The following is a 17,735-nucleotide window of genomic DNA, read 5'->3' as shown; positions in this document are numbered from 1 at the left end:
ATGAGGGCGCAAAAAAAAACCTTTGCTATTCCACATAAAAAGTTTTAATATATTGCACAACCATGGTTTCAATGCTGCACATCATCATCATTTTTTTCTCTACCCTCATGGTCATTTGGGGATGATAGAAATAGAGTAGAGGTTTTCCAAATGTGGACATGTTTCAAAGAAGAAATGGTCAGAAAGGACAGCAAATAAGGTAGGAAAGATGGAAAAGGGCATTTTGATTAGCAGGAATACGTAGGATAGGCATGTTGGATGGAATGAAGGGAGGAAGGAAGTATGTTGAATTGAAGAAGGGCTTAATTATCAGATGTCAGTTTATGCTTCATGAGGAAAGGTAGAGAAATGTACGTTTGTACAGTTGAAAAGCTTGCGTCGATCCAAAATCTACCTTAAACAGTAGAATACCAATAATTATAATAGTGATGTACCAAGAAATCAGTAGGTGGAAGAAGAAGAGAATTAGGCAATTTATGGCACAAATTCACCATCTAGTCTCCATATTAGGTACACATACCTAAGTCACCAAAAACAACTATAATGGCACATTTAAAAAAAATTCCATATTATTTTCACGATTCTTGTACATTTTGAAGGGTAAAAACACCAGAAACACAGTAATCAAGCCAAAGGTCGGTTTGAAGGTAGAGTTCACCTAGTACTAAGCCCGAGGGCATGTGAAATTCACACATCAGGGTAGGGGGGCCCGTGCCTTTCCCTGTGCAGGTTATGGTTTCCCAGGAAGATCTGGCACCCAAAAAAATCACATTCTTGGTGGAGCTGCAGGTACACAAAGAGGCTTGCCCGGGAAACAAACCCAGGCTCTCTGTTCAGCAGTCCAATGCTCTAACCCTGGACTAGCGCGAATATATATTAATTTTACAAAATATTGAGAGGCATTATTTGTCATTCTGAAAAAATTAATTAAATGATTCACACAACCACACACAAGGTCAATTTATGAATTAGTCTTCACGTGCTTTCTAAAAGAATAAAGCATAAATGTAGAAAAAAATGAACAACTCTTTCTAATATTGAAGATTAATTTCAAAGTTGAAACTTAGGTATATTGAAATAAAAATTTTAATTCCTTATACACAAATTACTCTATCAATATTGCTCTATACACTAGAGCATAATACATTTTATTTCACTTCAGGAATCCCAATAAGTTGGCAAATTGCTCAGCAATTGAGTCTTATAATTACTTGGTTTCACATTCTATGTCTTCCTCATGGGAATTAAGCAATGCTTAGGGAATAAATGAAACTGCTCTCCTAAGTAGTTTCTGAAGACTTATACGGTGTCATGGAAAGAGAAAGATACATGAAGAGATTTTTTATTAAAGCTGAATCTATTTCATACATGAAGATGGGAAGGCAATCATGAGGAGATGGGATGAATTGGTCGTCGATGAAATAATCTAGAATATGGATTTTTGAGTATGGTAATAAACTATAGTATGGCTGAGTTCTATTGCCTCTTGTGAAAGTAGCATACATGGATATAGAGATTTTTTGCTACTGGTAAGAAAATTCACCATCCTTACTGAATGCTGGGATAAGAAATAATACAAATATAAAATTAGCGTACATTTATTAAACTTTAGAAATATAGTCTATACTTCACTGATAACTAATTATTCATAAAAATAAAGAAAACTTGTCTTTAATTGAGAAAAGTTTCTTTAGAGCATGAAAAATATTTGTATAATGAAATAAGCCTTTTAATATAGTCAGCAGGTTGTTCAAACACACAAAATTGTGGCATTTGGGAAGGAAAATGCTCTCTTATAGCACTACTAATTTGCCAGTAACTAAAAAATGATTGTCCCCATAATCATATAAAATTTCAGGATATTCCAGGCTTTCCACTCAAAATCCAGGGCAGCTAGAGATACGAAGCCACCCTAAGAATTATATTCGGTTTATGGATTTAAAGCAGTTTCCACAAAATAGAAAATTTGATGTAGTTTTTCTAGTCTCGTCTCTAGAACTAGTATCTTTAGTAACACATTTATCATAACTTACAAACAGTGTCTATCTTCATTTGCCCATACTCAACTTTTCCAGTTAATTAACTCCTCACACATATCCTATCACTACTCTTATAAAAAAATAATTCACCATTATTCAATGCCTAACACTGGACTAAGGGGTGTTACTTGTTTATGAGATTCAATAATTCAAACTTTCCAAACAATAGGAGTATAAAACATAAGTATACTTATTCTGGCAAACATATCATCCTGGGATGTCTTTACATTCCAGGAGAAAACCAGACGAGAAATAGTTCCCAATGGTCAATTAGTAGCAAAGTGACAACATGAAAAAAATGAAATTGGACACTCATTAAATTAATCACTGAAATCAGGCTGCAGTTTGTGGAATAATTCCATATTATAGAAATAGAATATTTCTTGGTAATTTTTCACACTTTTCATTTCAGTACTGACTGGTTTTGAAAGTGGCTACCAATGACAGTCAGCTGTCAAAATATCATTACTTTGACAAAATGTGCGGAAAATTACCAATTAGTGTTTTGTTTCCGTCAATAAAACTTGCCTGAGAAAGGTAAACTCAAGATAAAATATTTATAAAGTGTTTCCTCACCTCCAGGATATTAGTACTTTTAGCCTGGCAGAATTACTTCGTTGCATAGACTATTCTGAAGTTGCATAGACTTTCTAGCCTCTTCCGGCATATCTAATTCCAAATGTCAAAACACAGAATTCTGCTCTTTTTATGTTTTTCAACTGCCCAGTTTTATATTTGCGCCAATCTTACACTGTGAATGGATTTTTTAACAACCATGAATTTCTAACATTATTCCATATTCATCAGGAAAATATTGATATATTGAGTAATGAAGTTTGTTGACATGTTGACCAATTAAATTAAGCAATATTGAAAAATCTCATTCATTTATATCATTGACAAACTCATCAGATTCTTCAGTCATCAGGGTAATAGTCATCATTAGGCTGTCGGCCAAGGTCAATTGTGCTGTTAAGTAGGAGTTGGCAATTTGGTCAAAGTAGTATGTCCAGGGAATTGCGTAAGGGTGGAGAGAAACCCCAAAAAAGTATGAAGTTTCTCTTATTGAAAGGTAGCTAGGGGCCCACATTTCGCATCCTATGTAACTTGAAGCACTCTCCATATAAAACTTAGATAAGGATCACTAACACTAAAAAATTCTTGCCACCACCAGGATTTAAACGTGGGCCCTTAGTACACAAACCACTGCACCACCTGATTCCCTTTAGGTATTGGGAATCTATTCAAGGGTCATAGATCAAAACAACCTCGGTTGTTTACTGTGGTTTTATGTGGAATTAATGCTGAGTAGTGAATTAGGTTCGCAATTTATCTTGGAGTGCAAATGAAAAGTAATAATTTTTGGAAGTAGTTCTCATTTTTTGGAAGTGGTCTCTGGCATCCCCACAAAATTGTGACTCTCCATTTCCTCACTTAAAACAACTGCACTAGTCATAAACTAACCCCTACCTTCAAATAGTTCACCAATGGCACATCTACTGAAATATAAGTAATAATATGAACTATGTTGTTCTTTCTAGTGATCTCAACCATATTACCACTTGATATCTGAGTGGGTTCTCCAGTCAAATCTAAAAAATGTGCAGTAATGGGGTAATCATGTTAGAAACATTGGTGGAAATACGTTTCAAAACTTGGTGATAGTAGTAGCTTTAGCGGGGGTGATAGACGGCTGGTGTCGTTTGCACCATTATGGAGGGATGGGAAAGGAGAACAGGTGGAGAGACAGTGTCAACAGAATATTCATCATTAACTGTGACATCATTACACGTTTACATCATTAACAATTCCAAGTTTTTCTAAAATACAAAGTCTTGCAAAAGAAAGCCAAGACTTGATATTTTAGAACAACGTGACATTGTATAGTTTACGACTGGTGAAGTTTATAGCTAAACGACCAAATTTTTTCAACCCACTCTCTTCTCCTCAGAATCCCATTTCCACAGCAAACAGTAAAGCTCCCTCTCTCCTACTGACTTCACCCATAGATTTTCCCATCAACTCACCCCCTACCCATCACTACTAGATTTGTGTTGAACAACCTTTCCCCAGATAATGTCCTTCTCAGAATCACTTATACATCTCTTAACCTGCCTCTGTCCCTTCTATGTCCCCATACCGCTAAACCCTTCTGTTTGCTTCCCTCCTCCCCCTCCTAGGTTACCAGCTACCTGCCACTGTCCTCTCTGTAATGACCATATGTGCCTATCCTTTCCCCTATCTCTTTTTACTTCTCCATGTCTTTGGTTCATCATGCTCCTTCAATTTCCTTTGGTTTCTCCATTGTATTTAGTTTATTCCCTCTCTCCCCTTTATGTCCCCGCCTACCTTGCTCCTATTCCTCACTCCTTCCCTCCCCCCTTCCTCAAACATGTATTAATACAATGTGGTCACTATTTGACGTGTCTTGTACCCGATGATGGTTCTGTGAGCCAAAATGCATAGTACGTTACCAATAAATTTGTGGAAAGGTGCAAATTTGTGTATCTCATAATGACAAACTTCCACACCAAATCAGCTGAATCGGTTGAAATTTTGAATCATTTTATGTATCCCACATTTCACATCCAAAAATAAGTCCAATGACCAGCATTCTTCTGACAGGCCTACTTCAATCATTCCTTGACCACTTTGAGGAAATCATGAATTAGGTGTTCTATCCATCAGGAGAGTCGAGTATACTTTACACTTTCAGGCCTCACTTTGTGTAATTGTTTGATGTCCATATTAAATGAGTCTGTAGGGTTAAAGTTTCTCTCCAAACTCTTAGCTAATGGCAGAGACAAACAGGATACATTTTTTAATCACATAACTACTAACTTAAATGTGATAATCGCTACACATATTATGTCAGTCAAACTGGGAACAATTTCAAAACATGAGCCCAAAAATATGCCAGAATGTCACAATAGGCAAAACAATAATTCCCTTTTCGCTAAACACGTATTAGATTGTAACCATAATAGGAATTGTCCCAGAAATACAACATATCATTCCTTAAGGATTAAAAATGGATAACCTCAAGCTAATTGAAATTTGGTAGCACTGGGCAGACCCCAATACAATACACACATCCCTCCCATCTCCTTCCCGAGACTCTGATCTCAAGGGTAAACAAATGCAACAGTTCAACATTCTCATTTGACACTACCGCATGACCACACCCAATACCACGTCATAACAAAGGCACCACAGTTTTTCCATCTATTTCTTTTTCCTTTACCCTAATAAACCTTGACCAGTGACTTTCGCTTCCAGAAAATTCCCCGACCCACCTTCCACTTTCAACTCTTCCTCTTGCAGAGAATTGGTTGGATTTGTTCACTCTCTCCTCAGGGTAAACAAATCCAAAGTTTCCACATAACTGTGTGCCACTAATACCCACCCCTCCTATACCTAAGGCCAGACCCTAATCAAGGTGCCACTGGCTCTCCTTCCCTTAACTGAAAAAACCATGACCACTGACTTTGAAGTCGCGAGAAACCTGAGCCCTGCCATTTCAACTTCCCCAATGTCTTCTCTGTCCAAAGGGCATATATTCAATGGCTGTACAAGTAACAGTGAAGTAACTTGTAGTATGGGGAAAAACCATAAGTTTTGTTCAAGTCTTTACTGTACTTTTAGTTTACATTGGAGTGGAAGAAAACACTGAAGGATGATGTGGGCATGCAGGCTACATAGTCCACAAACTTATAAATAAAGTAAAATGTATAGGACATTATGTGTACAAGGACGTTAATGTTAAGATATTATCAAGTTTAAAAAAAATAACATCTTGCATACAGGGATACTAGGAACAAACAGAAAAATCCTACTGATATTACCACACAAATATTAAATACAGGATATGTTGTAGAAGGATGGTCAATAGGATCTACATGCTGAAATGGAAAGATAAGCAAGACGTTCTCATTAACTCCATGCAGCATTTCAGAGAATTGGTAGAAAATATCAGCAAAAGACACATTCACAGAAGTATGCCACAAGCAGCTGTGGAGTATTAGGGTGGTTCCATAAGTACCCTGCCTTACCTAGAGATGGTGGTAGTTGTTTAATAAATATCACTGTATTAGAAAGTACGCAATCTATAAAGCATATGTTACAAGTTTGAAGACGCTACGTTGTTTAGTACTTGTTTAACAGCCATCAATAGGGAACGTTTTCAGTGAATTTGTGAAAATGCAGAAAATTAGCCATCGTTATGTGATACAATACTTTTATTTGAAAGGCCTGAGCCCAACCAATATAAAAGCTGAACTGGATTCTACTCTGGGTGAGTCTGCTCCTTTGTTTACAACAGTAAAATATTGGGTAGCAGAGTTTAAATGAGGCTGTATGAGCTGTCAAGACAAGAATCGCATTGGGCGACCAAATGAAGTTACGACTCCAGGAACGGTGAAGAAAATCCACAAAGTATTGCTGGATGTCAACTGAAAGTGCGCGAGCTAGCAGACATAGTAGGCATTAGAAAGAGTGCGCAAAATCGCATATTAACTGAAAATTTGGACATGAGAAAGCTGTGTGCAAGATGGGTGCAGCATTTGCTCACACTCGAGCAACACCAGTGTCGTGAAGATAATTCAATGAGTGTTTAGCAAAGTTTCACTGCAACAAAGCAGAACTTTTGAGCCTTTTCATAACCATGGATGAAACATGGGTGCATTACTTCACACCCCAAACAAAAGAACAATCAAAACAATGGACTCAAAAGGGAGAACCAGCTCCAAAGAAGGTGAAGACCGTTTTATCTGCAGGCAAGGTCATAGCGTTGGTTTTTTGGGATGCGCGTAGGATAATTATCATCATTTACTATGTTGAAAAAGGAAAATGGTGAGTATTGCGAACTTGCATTGCAACATTTGAGTGAAGAAATCAAGCAAAAGTGGCCGCATTTGGCTAAGAAGATAGTGTTGTTTCATCAAGGCAATGCACCAGCTCACAAATCTATTATTGCAATGGCCAAAATTCATGAATTAAAGTTGGAATTGATACCTCATGCACCCTATTCGCCAGATTTAGTTCCCGCGGATTAAACTGATCACAAACTTGAAAAAATGTTTAGGTGATCAATGATTTCCCAACTGTGAAGAAGTGATGTCGGCAGTTAATGCCTATTTTGAGGAGCAAGACAGTTCTTATAATAAAAAGGGTATCGAACTTATTGAAAATTGCTGGGAAAAGTGTATAGAGCTAAAAGGAGATTTTGTTGAAAAATAACTACATTTTTTTCCAAAATGTTTGTTTTCTTTGTTGGGTCGGGTACTTCTGGGATTGCCCTCGTATAATAAATACATGGTTAGCTTGAGCCTAATTATGCCCTACTAATTATCGCTAGAAAGACATAACTATGGAAAAAAGGCTCCCACATTACACAAATTTTGCAGTTTAATAGCTAAAAGCTGCATTTGAAAGAGGACAAATTTTATTTGCAATCGTTAAGGCAAAGTAATTGGAAAACTCATCAAAAATGGGCAAAGACAAGCAAGACATTCCAGCTCCTGCGATAATTACAAATCCAATCACTTTCCATTTTCCTAAATGCAACTCTCTGGCTGCCAAAGGCAATAGAAAAAAAGCAAACAGATTGTCAACTTAGCACCAAAAGAGGCAAATGCACTCCGATGATTTAACATTGCACTGATTGCTCTCATAACCCTCCTCTTTGCCTTGAAAAGTGTTTGAAGAATTTCATGGAAGGACTAACTAACATGATAGAGACAGACTTCATATGTAATTTTATAAAATGTTATCGTAAATGTAAGGTGGAAGAAAACACTCAACGAAATGCTTACTCATAAACACAGTTGGTTTTAACTGATTGTAATTGTATTTATTTCAATTGCTTTATCTCGTCACTCCTTGAACTAATTTTCATCTAATTATTCAAAAAAGAAATAAAAATAATTTTTAATGCAAACATTTTTTTCAAGAACTTCACATATGCCCATTATGTATACAGTAATGAATAATTATAAGCCAACAGATAAAATGCTTTTACTAAGGATACTATAAAGGAGTGAGTCAAATAAGAGAGAGGTAAATGTAACCCATTGACGCCTACCAGCAGTAGCCAAATACTCTACCTTCTAGGCTATAATGCCACTATTTGACTCACCAGGCAGGTACACCATATGTCAAAAATTCACATCTGTACTTTGCTTAGTATAAAGGTAAAGAAAGAATTTCATAAAAAATTCCAAACAAATCTCATACAAAAGTTGGGAAAAAGAAGAACCCAAACCATAAGAAGAAAAAAGTTATTACACCATTCAAACTCACCTTCTACATTGCATCCACACTTAATTTCTCCCGAAAATGCAATGAACATAAACACTTAATTATCAATACGTAGTAAATATTGATTGAAAAATTTACCGAAAAACAATTACCAGATTGAGAACATGAAGACACAGGTACTGTGGTTTCACTCGGCAGCCTATCTTCCAGAGTGGCATCTACATCACTGCCAACTCTTCTTCTGTCTGCATTAATGACTCCATCACCATCAGTCTTTCTTAACCCCAAAGCTGACAACATCTTTTTGAAACCATCAATATTTATAACTTTCCCATCACCAAATTCTTTAAATATCTCCTCAAGGAAGGGTGACCATTCTCCTGATGGACTAACAAGGGGGCTTATAACATGGTCACCTGATCTGCGAGAGCGTCCTCCATGGTGAATACTTGATATTGGCACATGTAGGGTGTCTAGCTGCCTATTATAGCTTATGTGGGGAGTTGAAATATACTTGTTAGAAACCAAGTGTCTTGAATGGAGAGAACTCACAGGGGACTTTTCTGAAACTGAGATGTTTTTCACAATTTCTTGTTTCGTGAGTGAACTAGTATCCTTCAACACTGGCTCATTTTGATTAGAAGATGAGACACTCACATTCTTTGGGATTCCTGAAAGTTCATTCATGTCATGCACCTGATCTTGAGAAACATCTGGTGGTCGACCCATCTTCGACTGTCCATGGTGATGAAATGAAGCTTTTGGTAACTGTGGACCATGAAGTGAGCAGTGTGAATGCGGAGCACACAAAATGCACAGCATACACACAGTTGTCACAAGTTTATCACAATGAGGTCCCTTACTGCCCCCCATGTCAATGTTCTCTCATATCTCCCCTAGGAAAATGCACACAGCGCTAAGAAAAATAGTCTAGAAAAGTTCACTGCAAAGAAACTAAGATCACTTCACCATTATTCTCAAAACAGATTTAAGATGCACACACTGTTTAATGAGATGAAAATCATAATGGCCGTCTACTAAGCTTTGAAATATATTCTGACATCATCATCTTCAGCACCAAATATTTCGAGTTACCACAAAATCATTAGAATGGTACAAATGAAATCCTTTACATATTTCTTTTGTTAAAATTTTGTCTTATGTTTCTTTATTGAGCAGAGGGAGATGACTACAAACAACACTTCCTCACTCGATGCCAGTCACCTGCAAAGAAAAATATTATGCCTTCTCAATTAATGAATCCATTTATTTTTACCACCTTCAAAGCAAATTAAATTCCACTAAAATACATTGTAGGTTTGCATGGTACACGGTGTGTTCCAAAAGTAATACAATTTATGAAAGTTTCACGGCAAAACTTAGCGTTTACCCCACCTACTCCAAGTGGTTCGATCCAACTCCGACAAATAGGGGCAGCGCAGGAAATTTAATTACATTACTTTTGGAACGCACCCCATATTTGAGAGAAGGCAAAAATGTCAATCATTGATCCATCAGTCATCAGCAGTATATTGGAATATGAATGTTTAATTGAACAACATGAATTCACAAATATACTCGCATATTTGCCTTAGCTTGTAGAGTATACTCATACAACTGCCAAGAATATTTTGATTAATTTGGTTCAGCTTCATCCAAGTACATCCTATTTCCTTAATCATAGGTGATAGGTACTAAATTCATTTAAATCAAAACATTGAAAAAATGCATAAAAAATACTTAAATTATAATCAGGCCTTCATAATAAAACAAGGCTTGTATCTTTTGCAATATTCCCTTTTTGGAGGTCTGAAAATACTAAATTATTGTACAACATAATGAGTAAATTCTCCTCAGGCCTTCCATCAGATCATATTCTCTATTTCAGGTACCCAACCTGGCATGAGATATCAGTGATATTTATTCAGACTACAGGTTGATAGAGCACAAAGTCCTTCCTGTTGCAATAGTTGAAACAGTTTACCATTTACAGATTGTATTTCAGATTACTGCTGCTAGTGCACTATAAGCAACTTTCCCTGTGTGTAAGGCATGAATTTATTTGGCTACTGCGTACCTACCTACATTAGTATCTTAACAATGAGGTAAATGCAGATCGTAAAAAGAAATAAAAGTTGCAGGAATAAGGGTATTTTTCAAAGGTGTTCAACAAGAGAATATTAAGTTGGCTCAAAGCATTAGGAAAAAAGTCAGTTAAGAGTCAGCAAAACGAGTCGAAATAATAAGGGAATGAGGCCCACGTGGTAGGTAAAATACTCAATTGATAAAAGACTGAATGAAAATGCCCACGCCGCAACATGTATGCTCGGTGCCACCACCAAGTTCGGTAGAATGGTAGGCCGAAATATTCCTGCGGTTTTTAATTCGAACGAATTACAGAGGATGTTGAGGTGTATTTTAACAGACCATAGTTTGATCACTATTGTATTAGTTAAATTTATTCTTCTGTATTGTACATTATTATCACTTTTTACTATCCACGTCAGATGAGTAGCCATACATTAAAACCTCGTGAAAAATGTAGAGCCGAGCTTAACATTCAAAGGATGCTTGCCAGCACTATTTGCAAAAATATCTCTTTGTCATTCCTCTCGAATAGGGAAAGGGTGGAAAGATTTCGTAAATATCTTTATCACAAAATTTGAAGGAAAGAAGCGACAAACGCCGACTTTGGGAATGTCCACGACAACAACGGTCACGGCGGACACGCAGAAACACGTCTACTGTCACGCTTCCTTAACCACATCGGTTTTTCCGATTGTTTCCCAAAGCTTCCTCGTCCACGAAAAGAAAGAAATGAGGTCATGAGGATATTTGCAATCACATTCGGTTTCAGAAACTCCAAACTAAGTATTACGTTTCCATGCAGGTGAATATATTTTTGCTCCTGTTCGCGGGCAACATTTCAGTATAATTTCCACATGAATATCTTCCAACGAAAAACAACTCGGCGATCTTAGCTGTAATTACCAAGATTACGTAGGCCCGAAGTCAGCTTAGATACAACCAGAAACGTCTGACGCAAGAACAGGCGGTAGATAGGCTTCGTTATCGAAACGGCTGCACCGTAATTGCCTTCGGAAGCCACTTAAGGAAAAAATGGCGTGATTTCACGTAAGTATGCAGTGGAATACTACTTGATAGTACACTATACCATATATGCTAGTATGTGGCAGTCAGTTAAGGCTCGAGGAAAGAGCTTCAGAATATATGTAAATGAAAAATGATTGGAGTGAAAAAAGTCCTAGGAATAAAAACCACCACGCGAGCATTAACCGACTACGTATATTACTTCCACTACTACTTCAACGGCCAACTTGTCTCGTGTCACGCAGTACCAGTTTGAAAGGGCAGTGGCAACGAACCGGCTATTTCCGTTCGCTCAACTCGATACCCAACTCCTTACAACTCTGTTTCCATCTTAAAACTATTGCCGGCGCAGAAATAATATACTCATGATTTTGATGATTTACATGAAGAACGAATTTACATGCCACGCACAGTGACATAAGGGAAAGTCACTTCCCATCTGCACCAGATCACCGCTCAGCTTGTTCTATTCTGTGCACTCATATAGCAATATATTTTTCCCCAATTTTCAAAATAACATTATTTGGGGAAAAGTTGAAAATAATGTTTTTTTTCGAGTTTGCCGCACTTCTCGATTTTCATAGCTTGAGATAACTTATGTATTTTTTCAATCGCTCTGAAATGTAACATTATTTAGCATTATCATTTTCATTAAGTTTGTATTGTGAAAATTCTTATTTGTATTTTCGTAACCTCAGGGGGTGCTGTTAACGGTTCAAGACCATTTTTTTTCTCTAGTTCCGTATGACCCAAAAAGACGATCGAATGCTCCTCATGAATTTAGTTGAATTTAACAAATATTTTAGTTTCTGAATCATTATGTGTACGGAAGATTTGATAGAGACTTATATGTCCGAGTGAAAATTAATATTCTTTAAGGGCATACGAGAGTGAGATTATAGGTTTTCTTGGGCCCCTTCCTTATTGCCGTTAGTTACAGCACTGAAATTGCCTTTCACAGCCTCGCGAGAGATGGTGGCATTGCACACAGTTGTAATCTGATGACAATATTTACTTACATAACCCGATGATGACATTTGAGGTACATGCGAGAGTTAATGTTTAAAGCTTAACGGCCGATACCTGGCCCGTCGTCACGACACCAAAAGATAATCCATACCACACCATAAAAGCAGGAAGGAAATAGAACAGAAAATAGGCAAGTTCGGAAATCCCAACTACCCGCAGGCAGTCATGAAAAATTCACTTCAACGTACTTTAATTTTGAGGGATCAGTGACATAGAATACCACAATAGGAAATAAAAATATGCACAACGATGTTTGATTTGAATTGCAATGCATATCACTGTTACACTCACATTGATTGGTTATTATATTTATTGGCAATAGAGAACCGGATTGGGGTAGGTTTTTGATGGACCATACCATTAAACACTACTGTACTCCTTAACCCCAAATCAAATGATACAAAGTACCCTTAAGCTCCATACTTGACATTTAGATCATTCCAATACTTATCCATGACCTATTTAACTAAAATATTAATTCTTTAGTTCTGCATGGTATCTCCCTCAGGTTCATCCAATATTTATTCTTTTCCTGCCTCTCCTACCTTTCTCCCCTCTGTCACGGTTCTCTTCACAGTATCTCCTGAATTCACTGGTCCTGCTGTCTTCAGATTACTCCCAACAGCCGTCTCATCTCCCAAACTGTCTTGAGCTGTTTTGCTTTTTTTACTTTCCGTCCATTTTATTATTTTCCATTCTTCGCCAGACCCGCATCTAAAAAGCCTCCAATTTTCACTTACCCTTGTGCCCCAACGACAGAATTTATAAGCAATATAAAATTTTGCTTCGTATTAGCGTATTTTACTTATATATTTATCTGTGGTGGCTATCATCAATTAATAGGTTATGCAACACGAAAGCTGGATATTATCATACGCCCGCTCATCCACATAAAAGGGACAAATGGCGAATCCATTCCAACCCGGAGGAAAAGATTCATAAAAAACTTCGTTTTTAAAAATGACGCTGGAAGAGGAGACGATTTCGAGACTATTCCTTGTTTTGTCCAGCCGAGAAAAACCTTGAGGAAAATGTAGTAATGTGCTGGCCACAAGATTTTTTCCATTGGAGAGAGATGGATTTCATTTATTACCCTCCTTTCATGGTATATTTGCCGACAAATTCAGTTATTTGTGCATGCTAGGCCCCATGGGATGTGAAATTCAAAAATTCAGGATATTGGGGGAGACTGCATTTTCTAAACGCCTTGCACAGGACAAATCCCACACCTCGGGGGAGGATATTGGTGTTCTTGAAGCGTCACTGTTTAAAACCTGGGCGCCCCCGACAGTAACCGAAAGCTCTCCCCAACAGGCTACTGCGCTCCACTGATACAAATTAAGTTGGCAATTTTTTTCTTGGTTTCGGAAGGCACATCATTAATTTGTAACATTGATTTTACTGGGTATTTAAATACCTGGGCAAGATCCCTCATGAGGTAAGATTTGCTGCTTTCGGCAAAGGGTACTAACTCTAAAGTGTACCATGAATTGCACCTACTCAGTAAACTACCGTGTCACTTACTATGTTACAGCATTTTACAGTCTAAAACGCGATTTGTAAATTTACGATCGATTAACCCGTACTAATCCCAAGAATGTTTCTCAACGCTGTTAGATGAACCATCCATATGGAACAATAGTGTCGCAACCACGGCACACAACAAAATCGTACAACAACGGAAACACACACACACATGAACAAAACGAAATGTGTTCGGAGGCTTGCGGATCGATTAGACGGGCGGTGGCTCATCATGTTTTGTCCTCAAAAGATGTCTCAACGTAGATTAAACTAGCAATACGGTAACAGAGAGCAGTGAACTCGCAAAAATGGATGCAAAAAAAGGTGACATCCAGAGGTAACTTAAAATGGCCAAGTATGGGGTCAAAACGCCCCATCCTTCAGGATTCCGTTGCGGTAAATATAATAATTGTAAAGAACCCTGAACCGCACCCAATCTTTTCTGCTTCTATTACATTATCTTAAGAGCATTCAAAGCGTGAGGGCGACGTACATGCGCGTTTTCGAACGTGCATTCACATCTGCGAATAATATCTCGCAAGTCACCGCCCCGAGCTGTAAGGGTATGTGGCAGGGGATGTCAGAGTACCAGCCGTGAAAATATTTTATTTGCTAGGGTTTTGCTACATTTAGGTCATGAATTGTACGACTTCTTGCAGGTGGAAAGTTATTTGGTTCAGTTGGTGCTTCTACAGCCATGGTCTTTTCGAGCCATTTCCAGCGGGTTTACGCGGATCACTCAGTATATTCTCAGAAGCTACAGAGAATTCGGAGGTATCCATACAACGTGACGCAAACATAAATACTCATACTTAGCGATTATAACATGCTAAAGAGGTCACCCTTTTTAAAAAAATCTATCATTTTTCTTCCTTTATCTTAAAGTGTCTTATTCTAAATCTTGCAAGTTTTTTGTAACAATGCTGACGCTCTTGAGATAATCTCGAGGAAACGAATTCTTGATTTTTTAGGATAGTTGCAAGAACAACATGCCAAGCCCAAGACCATATTAAGAACTTGGTGGTGGTCCTTAAATCACATGTGGTCATTTTCGACAAATTTTCACCCGTCACCAGCTCTTAAAAGTTTTCTAAATATATGAACCACTCTTATACAAAAAATAAGCTCTATGAACTCGTAAATTAATAAAATAAAATGAAAACTCCTTTTGCCGTAATATAAGTTATATACGCGTAATTCGGCTACAATGGAGCCCTCCTCGGCGAACTGAACGAAAAAAGGACTCGCAACAAAAGGTTGTAAGTGAATCAGGAAACGGACAAACTTTCAATATATACCCTAAGCTAACTTAACTTATTACGGCTAAAGGAGTTTTCATTTTATTTCGTCACTTTTATACAGTAATAATTGGTGCTATAAACAAATTCATACAGGCAGATTACTGACCAGTCCAATGACTTGTTTGCACCTACACTAAAAAATGAAAAGTAGTGTGCTGAAAAAGTACACTACTTTGAAAGACAATTCGTTCTGTATTTCAATATTATTACAATTGCTACATATTTCAATGGTACGGTGAAATGACACATTCAAAACTCTTTTATCTGTAAGCATTTGAACGAAGTGTTATTTTTCATAAAGGATAATTTATATTCCTGATTTATAAACGATGGCGGAAATAATGCAATAATTACTCTTACGTAAGATACCTCTTGAACCCTACCCCTGCACTCCCCATAAAGAAACTTAATGGAATGGTACTCCCCCAAAAATTCTTACGTGATTACGGTAAAGGACAGTCCCATATAAGTAAGGTGGTTACAGTTCGGCCACGCAAGGCTTTGCACGACGCAAATTTTATATGTTCAGTCAGGGAGTTCCCACATTGGAAATTGGCATTTCAAAGATCAACATATGCCTAACAAAAATTGGTGCCTCTCATTGAGACCATATTAGTATGTATTAATAAATGAGTCCAATCGAAACGTTTTGCTCATATTGAACTACGTGTATTTTTTTAAAAGTTTACTTCCCAAATCCTCCTATTTAAATAAACCACACTAACTCTATGGGTTTTTATTTTTCCTAGACCCGTGGTAATCCTGTAAATTTTCATCACTGTAGTAAGTCAATCGATGTGAAAACGATGTGAGTGGCCATCGCGTCGAGACGGAATCCATTTTGGAAATTTTCATCGCCTCTCTGCAGTCTGCAGATCTCATAAAACTAGAGAAAACTATTTTCAGATTTTTCCCGAACACGAATTTATCAGCCATTGCCGAACTGGCCCGGCATGGCTACAAGACCATGAAGTTCTAAACAGCGTCGTGTCAGATGAACGTACTCCTACCAATTTCGGTTACATGATTTGACATCGCCGAATATCTAATAGTTATTTGACAGAGGTGAAAAACAAGTCAAATAATTGCGGTCTCCCAGAGAGCCCATCTAGGAAGATGAGAGCCGGGTTCGTTTGCTGTTGGCGATACTATTTTGAATGCGGCTGCAACAAAACGGTGGCATACTGCTGTATGCTGGGAGGGGGCTTTTTAGGGGAGAGTGTGTCGCGCGGGGGCGTAGTGCAGGGATTAGGTTATAGGAACGGATTAGGGACGTAGAGTGGTGTGCTCCGCCCACGATGGGCGGCGAGTCACTCGAAGAAGAGGCGTGAGTTATTTTGGAAAATGAACGAGAAGGGGAAGTTGCAGGGGAGGGGACGGGGAGTCGGCGACGCGTTATGACCGGAGGCAGCGACAGGAGTTCGGGCGACGCTAAGTCAACGGGTAGAATCTGTCCGGAGCAATCTTTTTGATCACCAGTTTTTGACGAACTTCATCCGTGACAACTATGATTCCTGTGGCTGTCGACATCGACTGTGCCATGATAATTTAAATATTGCTAAAATAATGTGAAATAGCGTGCAAATTTCCACGATTTACCGACACGCCTCGCGGTTCCTGGGAATGTTGAAATTTCATTGCTGCATTACAGTAGAAATCGAGGAAATTTCGATACTTGATTTTGTGATCCATCCCACCACTTGGCGACTTTCACTGAAAGAGTGCTATGAGAATATTTTTTTGCTATTGCGCTGACAATTTAAGCATTAAACGGGATTGTGCTTCGTAACATCTAATTGGAAATCAAAAGAATGCTTTCACCTCAACTTCCTTTCTGCCACGGTAAGTTCTTCAGAGGGATATGGCACTACTGGACAGAAATCTCTTCCCAATTACAATTTATTGAGCGGCGCCACTTTCGCTCTGGCGAAAGCGAGTGTCCTCTGCGGGCATAAGATTCTCCGGTCGTGTTAGTTCCGAAGGGAATTCCACTATTAAGGCGATTGATACACGATTATAGGATTCATCAGCGTGGAACTTCGTGCGATCTTAAATAAAAATAATTAATGGGAAAGCGATGAGTGAAAAATCCCTCAACTATTTCTAAGATTATAATGAAAGCAGCAAAATATTGTTATTAAGTAGTGATTTGTTCATGAAGCGGCGAAGTATACGCATATTCGCAATTATTAACCACTATGTACTCTTAGCGATGTTTTATTTGAACGAAAGCCTGTGGAAAATCCCTGTAAATGGCCTCTACTACAAAATTTCAACTTTCTTACGCAGTTTCAAATATAGAGTGCCGTATTCTTTGGTTCAGTAAAAACGCTTTCATTTTCCAGCATCCATTATACTGCGATTCTAATTCCATATCCTTATTTCATCAGTATTGACTTTCCTGATTAAATTAATGCTAACACACAAAACCTAAACTCGCCTGTATTTTTTTTTCTTATTGTCGAGGACGCCA

The 17,735-nt window shown here is 37.9% G+C and overlaps 1 protein-coding gene across 3 annotated transcripts in view; it reads right to left on the bottom strand.

Moving 5' to 3' along the window:
• Nucleotides 1–17,735, bottom strand: part of LOC139692087 (zinc transporter ZIP6-like) — a 76,150-nt gene that overhangs the window by 24,327 nt on the left and 34,088 nt on the right. For all 3 annotated transcript variants that reach the window (XM_071590122.1, XM_071590129.1, XM_071590137.1), the window contains exon 2: nt 8,450–9,521. In XM_071590122.1, the coding sequence (XP_071446223.1) occupies nt 8,450–9,170 (721 nt within the window). In that variant the 5' untranslated portion in view covers nt 9,171–9,521. The remainder of the gene's footprint in view (nt 1–8,449; nt 9,522–17,735) is intronic.

Source organism: Hetaerina americana, unplaced genomic scaffold, assembly GCF_022747635.1.
Source record: "Hetaerina americana unplaced genomic scaffold, ioHetAmer1.1.p SCAF_1, whole genome shotgun sequence".
In the NCBI taxonomy this organism is placed as follows: domain Eukaryota; kingdom Metazoa; phylum Arthropoda; class Insecta; order Odonata; family Calopterygidae; genus Hetaerina; species Hetaerina americana.
The sequence above is the reverse complement of the archived record's forward strand: the minus strand, read 5'-3'. Positions and strand labels throughout refer to the sequence as shown.